Below are 7,710 nucleotides of genomic sequence, written 5' to 3' on the forward strand. Positions count from 1 at the left end.
AAAGCAAGGATTAAAAACCAAGCAGTCCATTAGAAAATGTATTCATCAATGGGCTAAAACTATGTGGGCATGGCTAAATGTGCTATATATATAGTAATATTCGTCGGAATATCAAAATCGAGGAATATGTAAAAAAAATATCTTGAATTTGTCAGTATATTTTTCAAATGAGACCGTATATTTTGGTATATTTCTCAAATGAGACCGTATATTTCGGTATATTTCTGAGGATAGCAAAACAAAACAAATTTTTTTTTTCTGTAAAATTCCGCGAATTTTGTTAATTTGTTAAATTTATTAACTAAAAATGTCCGAGACCAGCTCCAAGGAAAATGTTAAGACAGCAATGACTTATATTTGTGGCGGTAAGTCGGCCAGAACGTGCAAGTCAACAAGACGGCCTTTTGTCCACGCACATGGCCTCGAAGTTGATGTACAATTTGTTAATTTGATAAACAATTGCACTACTCTTTCTAGAATGCCATCATGAGAATGAGATGCGACCACGTGACCCCATACGTTGCCGCGAGTGCGGCTACCGCATCATGTACAAGAAGCGCACCAAGCGTCGTAAGTAGTCCTCCCGGCGTCTGGCTGGGAGCCTCCAATTGCCGTCAAACTGTAGGCAAGCAAGCGGCTAATGTAATGTTTCGTTTTGCTTTTCAGTGGTTGTCTTCGATGCACGCTAATGCCAACTGAAAATTCGACTACTGTAAGGAATTAGTTTTTAATGGAATATGTGTGCTTGAATAAAAAGGGCTAACTAACTGAAGAAATGCGTCTGTTTTATTCAAGATCAATGGATCTTGCAATCTCAAATTACCAGAAACAGAAGGGCCTCTGCCATATACTACGATTCAAAAGTCTATATATTTTATATTTTAAACTAATTATCTTTTATTTTGAATGTTTTGGAAATATATAATTTTTAAACTAAAAACACTCACATTACAGTAATATATTTTTTATTTTTCCATTTTTTGTTGGTTTTGTTTTTTGCAAATTTTTGCTTAAATAAAATTTAAAGTAATTTGTTGGGTTTTGCTTTTTGTTTTGTTTTGTTTCATTCCCCGTATGTCTTTTTTCGTCTCAAAAATTTTGTCTAAATGGCTTGTCATCCAAAAATTTACTTTACTTAAGAATTTCTCCTCGTTTTTATTTTTAGTTTAGTTTAGTTTTAGTTTCGTGTAATAGATTTACGTTTAAGTTTACCACATTTAGCAAAAACACACACATTGTACACTAAAATTGTTTATACCATTTATTCGTTATGTTTTCCATTCATATGATATAATAATACTATATATATCATATTTTCCCCCGACACTTTTCAGTCAAATATTTCTTGTTTGTTCAGTGTGTGGTAAAAAGTTGTATGTATGGTTTTATATTCATGTTCTTTGAGTATTTTTGTATGTTGTTCTTGTGTTTCTTTTTCCTTTCGTGCTTTCCTTTAGCTTTTCCTTTGATAAAATCATAAGTACACTACACGTACAATAATATAGTTAGCTTTTGTTTCGTTCGTTAATATTTATATACTTTTTGTTTTGTTGTTTTCTTTTCAATATGCTTAAAATGTTTGTTCGGGCGAAGCCCGAGTGTAAATTTTATACCATTGTTTTATTGCCTATCAATTCACTTTCTTTTCTATTTTGGTCATTATACTAAACTAACGTAACGTAAGCGTAGCTTTATCCATGCTCGCTCAGCAACATGCTCTCATTTAATCATCTATTCTTATCTATGCTCGCTCTTGTTATCTTTTCTTTCCTATGCCGTCGCTAAGCCGTCAGCAGCTGCGCCTGCTCTAGCAGTTACCGCTTGATATAGTTGGAGAACAGACCCCTTTTGTCCCCAATCTATTACTTTGGCTCGAGATCGGCTCGCTTGCCTCATCCAAGTGTTTCACTCTAATACTATTGTAAAAGGCTCTGGCATCTTTGGCCACCCTCAACACACAAATACCTATAATAAAATTTATAACGTTTTCGGAAATTAATAATTTGTGAAATTATTGAACAATCATAGTCAGCGAAAAAGCTCGTTGTCTCAACATTTGGTGACCCCGACGTGATCGTCAGTAACAATTTGGAAATAAACAATTATAAACAGTGAAAATTATCCGCTAAACATAACTGTTCGAACGCGAAGCGGTTAGTTCCCATTTCGTCGCGCGCTTGCTTACAAGCACTAATACAGCTACGTGCATTAGCGGCTTCGGGTTCGCTGCACTTGCGCTTGCATACCAAAAAAATCAAACGGTTGGTTCTTCGATTCTTCTTTGTGCTTTGCTCGCTGCTGCCTGTCGAAAATGGATGAGTCTAATGACGTGCCGGAAAACAGGGTGTCTTTTTACAAACTAAAGGCACTCTCAATATACAACAAAGCCGTTTCACTTCGAGAGACGATATTGAATGATGAAAACAACCCAATCAGTGAAGATGCGCTAAGTGTTCATTTAAAATTCTTGGAAAAAATATCCGACTCATTTAATGTTACTCATTCTAATTTAGAAGAGCTTGATGTAAGCGAAATTGGCAGCGACTTAAGCAACAACTTTGACGATTTGGCGATGGAAATCGAAGTTCGTATTCGCTCAGCACTCCGCAGGACTACCCAGAACATGCCGCATCACTCAACGATACGACCCGAGCTCAACGTTACTGCCTCCGGAAATGTACGGTCACGATATCATATTCCTGACATTAAACTTCCCACTTTCCGTGGAGGTTATACTGAGTGGGCAGACTTTTACTCGATGTTTAGCACAGTAATAGATCAGGAGCCCTTTCTATCAAAGATTGAGAAGTTCCAGCACCTGCGCTCATGTTTGGATGGACCTGCCCTGGAGGCTGTTCGCTCTTTGGAAGTATCGGAGAGCAATTATGATATTGCATTGGACATTTTAAACAATCGTTTCAATAATAAACGTTTAATCTTTCAGGCACACGTCGCTGAGATTCTGAGGCATGAGAAGGTTGAAGATGGGTCAACTACAAAGCTACGTACTTTATCGGACAAGCTTCATTCTCACATGAGAGCGCTTAGATCGATGGGTACCATGGAGGAAATAGCTGGATGCATCATCGTTAACTCCACATACAAGTATCTCGACTCTGATACCAGGACCAAATGGGAGGAGCTGTCGCCCCCTAACGTCATACCAACATGGGACCATTTTTCGGCTTTTTTGGAGAGGAGATGTCAAGCCATGGAGACCATGGATCAAGCTATGTCGATTCAAATCCATAGCAGTCAGGTTGGAAAACATAAACGAATCACTCATTCAAAACACAGTCTTGTTGCTACAAATACAATCGTATTGGAATGCGTGTTCTGTGATAATAAAGGGCATAACATTTACAGCTGCACTCGCTTTGGAAACCTTTCGCCATCTTTGCGTCTTAGAGAGGCAAGGAAGCTTAGAGTTTGCTTCAACTGTTTGAAGAAGGGACATCGGAATACCTCCTGCAGTTCAGGCTCTTGTCGCACATGCGGTGAAAAGCATCATACCCTTTTACATATCAACAATCCGCTGCCTACGTCAGTTAACACGGAACCTGCAAACGCTACTACGTCTCCTATTCAGACAGACTTATGCCCAGGCCCCAATCTTTCAAGTTCTCTTGTTGCCGCTTCATCACCATGCTCGCCTCCTGCTCAGAATCTTAGCTCAGACGTAGTGCTTCTAGCCACGACAGTCATTATGATAAAGAGTCGAGTTGGTGATCTTCTTCCTTGCCGGGCTCTTCTGGATTCAGGCTCTCAGATTAATTTAATAACCTCTCGCTTTGCTCAGAGGCTTCAGCTGAAACGAGCCAAAGGGTCGGTATCAGTATCGGGTATCGGCGCTGATTCTGCATTTCACACGGAAGGTTCAGTTAATTTGGTCATTCAATCCAGGACTTCCGATTACTTCACGAGTCTCACAGCTCTCGTTGCTCCACGTATTACAGGAAACCAGCCTGCTTCTTCATTTGATGTATCCAAATGGGAAATGCCATCCAATATCAGCCTTGCTGACCCACACTTTAACAAATCTCAGCGCATCGATGTACTTATTGGAGCCAGCTTATTTTACGACATTTTATGCGTTGGACAGATCAAATTGGAGAGGGGACTTCCTATAATACAAAAAACCCGTCTCGGCTGGGTTGTCACAGGTGGAGGTCAGTACTCCCGCAGCTCAGTGCTCCTAGCTGCCTCTAGTTCGACGGAATTGAGTCAAACGCCTACCGTTGGTTTGGATGAGCTAGTGCGAAGGTTCTGGGAAGTGGAAAACTGCCACGGTCCCGCTACAGAAGCAACAAAGGAGGAAATTGCTTGCGAGGAACATTTCAAAAAACATTGCAGTCGGCTTCCAAGTGGCGAATATTGCGTTCAATTGCCTTTAAAGCTGAGTGACAGTCTTCTTGGAGATTCTTATCAACAAGCCTATCGCAGATTTCTCAATCTAGAGCGCAAGTTGGTTCGCAAACCGCTTCTCAAGGCCCAATACGCCGCATTTATAAAGGAATACGTCGATTTGAATCACATGTCCCCTGTCAAAAGTGACGCACTTAAACAATGCAAATTTTTTCTTCCTCATCACTGCGTCTTAAGAGAAGACAAAACCACCACAAAACTCCGAGTAGTTTTCGACGGATCCGCTTGTACATCTACAGGATATTCCCTCAACGATATATTGATGTCAGGCCCAACAATTCAGCCAAAGTTAGTTACGACTCTTCTTCGATTTCGTACCTTTCGTATAGCATTGACTGGTGACATTTGTAAAATGTATAGATGCGTCCGTGTCTCGCCCCAAGATAGTTTTCTGCAGTGCATACTGTGGCGTGACTCACCCCTCGAGGAGCTAAGGACATTCAAGCTGGATACCGTGACCTATGGAACGAAACCAGCAGCATTTCTGGCCGTCCGTTCTATGCACCAACTAGCGGCAGACGAGAGTTCGTCATATCCAATTGGCTCTGAAGTTGTGCTGCGGGACTTTTACGTGGATGATTTGCTAACGGGGGGAGATACTACAAATGAGGTGCTGGAAATAATTCGCCAGGTGTCAGGACTATTAGCCAAAGGAAATTTCAAGATCAGAAAATGGTGTTCCAACGATACATATGTACTCGATCAAACACCCCATGAAGATAGGGAAACATTTGTTAAATTTACTGATGGCAGCGATGTAACCAAGACGCTAGGTTTAGCATGGAATCCCACTTCGGATGAGCTATTATTTTCATTCTGTCCCAATCAAGTCCCTTCGAAACCAACTAAGCGAGTTGTATTGTCAACTATTGCACGATTTTATGATCCACTCGGACTTATAGGGCCAGTTATTACTAAAGCAAAAATATTTCTACAGCAGCTGTGGAAAGAAAAGCTTCATTGGGATGAAAGTCTGCCAGTCTCCTTACGCACAACTTGGATCAATTTTATTCAGCAGTTTGACTCTATGCAACAAATTTCTTTCCCGCGCCTATCTTTCCTTCGAAGCAGCAACCTTGAAATGCATGGATTTTGTGATGCCAGCATGAGTGCTTATGGAGCTTGCATCTACGCTGTTTCGCAAGGCGACAATGGAGTCAAGGCAAATCTTCTATCTTCCAGATCTCGTGTAGCGCCACTGAAGACTATCACAATACCCAAGTTGGAATTATGTGGTGCAGCGCTACTCGCTCAGCTTATGCATGAAGTGTCTTTGATGAACTTCAAGTGCTCTTATTATTGCTGGTGTGACTCCACAGTCGTTTTGGCTTGGATCAAGAATCAACCATCCAACTTCAATGTATTTGTCGCTAATAGACTTTCTGTTATTCAGGAACTCACATCTGGAATGTCTTGGCTGCACGTGCCAACTGATCTAAACCCTGCCGATATGCTTTCTCGAGGATCATTACCAGCTGAGCTCATCAATTCTCATCTTTGGAAGTATGGACCTACATACTTGACAGCCAGTAAGGATCAATGGCCAAGTACACCTGCTCTTCCAGAGCCGGTTTTGGAGGCACGAAAAACCATACTAATTACAAACTGCGCGTCAAGATATTTGGTGGAAGAATCAAAGTTTGTAAATTCCTTCCCCAAAATGCAACGAATTTTTGCGTATGTATGCAAATTCATTCATCGACGAAAGTCTGGAATAACTGTGGAGGACTTGCGTTTGGGAACCGAACTGCTTATTCGTCTTACTCAACAATCTCGTCTATCCACTGAAATAAGAGCCCTGGAAACGCGAAAGGACATCAAGGCTTCAAGCTCGATCGCCTCTCTTTCGCCATTTTTAGATGATTGCGGTTTGCTTCGAGTTGGAGGGCGTCTTAAAAACTCTACCTTGGACTTTGAAGCACGGCATCCCATAATATTGCCCAAGAATCATTCCATCACTTCTGCTCTGATACGGCACTTACACGAAAAGCACCTTCACGCTGGACCCCAGTCGCTATTAGCCATCATTCGTCAAACGTACTGGCCAATCGGTGGCCGAAAGACCGTAGCACACGTAATCCAAAAGTGTGTCAGATGCTTTAGAGTGAAGCCTCGAACTCTCGAGCAAATAATGGCAGATCTTCCGGTGGACAGAGTCAGCGAATCTCGTGCATTTTTAGTTACCGGCGTGGACTATTGCGGTCCGTTCCTGTATAAATCAGAAGTTCGAAACCGGCCCCCACTAAAGTGCTACATGAGCATTTTTATATGCTTCTCCACCAAGGCGGTTCACATCGAGCTTGTGAAGGATCTTACAACATCTGCGTTCCTCTCTGCTCTTCGCCGTTTCATTTGCACCCGTGGAAGACCGATTCGTATTTGGTCAGATAATGCCACAAATTTTGTTGGAGCGCGGAACGAACTGGCGGAACTTAAGTCGCTATTCCTAAGCGACAGTCATCAAGAAGCCGTGCATCAAGCTTGTCTCAACGATTGCATCGATTGGCGTTTCATTCCTCCTAGATCGCCACATTTTGGAGGATTGTGGGAGGCGTCAGTCAAGCTTGCTAAGCATCATCTTCGACGTGCCCTCGGATCCTCGCTTCTTGGATTTGATGAGCTGCGCACGCTCGCGTGCAATATCTGTGCAATCATTAATTCAAGGCCATTGTTTCCTCTTTCAGAGAACCCTGCAGATCTCGATGTACTCACGCCCAGCCATTTTCTAGTTGGCGCCCCTATCACAACCTTCTTGGAGCCTGACTTGGTTCATTTAAACGTCGATCGCTTGGACCGTTGGCAGAAGGTCACACAGCTTCAGCAAATCTTTTGGTCTCGCTGGCGCCAATCGTATTTAACCAGTCTTCAAGAAAGAACGAAGTGGCGCACCCGGAATCCTGAGCTTCACGTCAATGATGTCGTTCTTGTTAAGGACGAGAACTTCCCTCCTCTGAAGTGGCCTCTAGCGAGAATCCTCGAGCTCATCCCAGGAGCTGATGGCGTATCTCGAGTCGCCTTGATCAGGATGGCTACAGGTGTTAGCCGAAGAGCACTTGCAAAACTATGTCTATTGCCTCTACGAGATGAGGTGAAAGGCATGGATCCTTCCACGGGGGGAGTATGTTCGGGCGAAGCCCGAGTGTAAATTTTATACCATTGTTTTATTGCCTATCAATTCACTTTCTTTTCTATTTTGGTCATTATACTAAACTAACGTAACGTAAGCGTAGCTTTATCCATGCTCGCTCAGCAACATGCTCTCATTTAATCATCTATTCTTATCTA

At 42.2% G+C, this 7,710-nt stretch overlaps 1 protein-coding gene across 1 annotated transcript; it reads left to right on the forward strand.

The window, feature by feature from the left end:
* The first annotated feature begins 283 nt into the window (after window positions 1–283).
* Window positions 284–776, forward strand: LOC6592956 (DNA-directed RNA polymerases I, II, and III subunit RPABC4). Its single transcript, XM_002017922.2, has 3 exons — window positions 284–365; window positions 478–570; window positions 667–776. The coding sequence occupies exons 1-3, from the start codon at window positions 308–310 to the stop codon at window positions 687–689; spliced, it is 174 nt and encodes a 57-aa protein (XP_002017958.1). The 5' UTR covers window positions 284–307; the 3' UTR covers window positions 690–776.
* The last annotated feature ends 6,934 nt before the right edge of the window (window positions 777–7,710 follow it).

The sequence above is a fragment of the Drosophila persimilis genome, unplaced genomic scaffold (genome assembly GCF_003286085.1).
Source record: "Drosophila persimilis strain 14011-0111.01,24,50 unplaced genomic scaffold, DperRS2 tig00000002-arrow-pilon, whole genome shotgun sequence".
Lineage (NCBI taxonomy): Eukaryota > Metazoa > Arthropoda > Insecta > Diptera > Drosophilidae > Drosophila > Drosophila persimilis.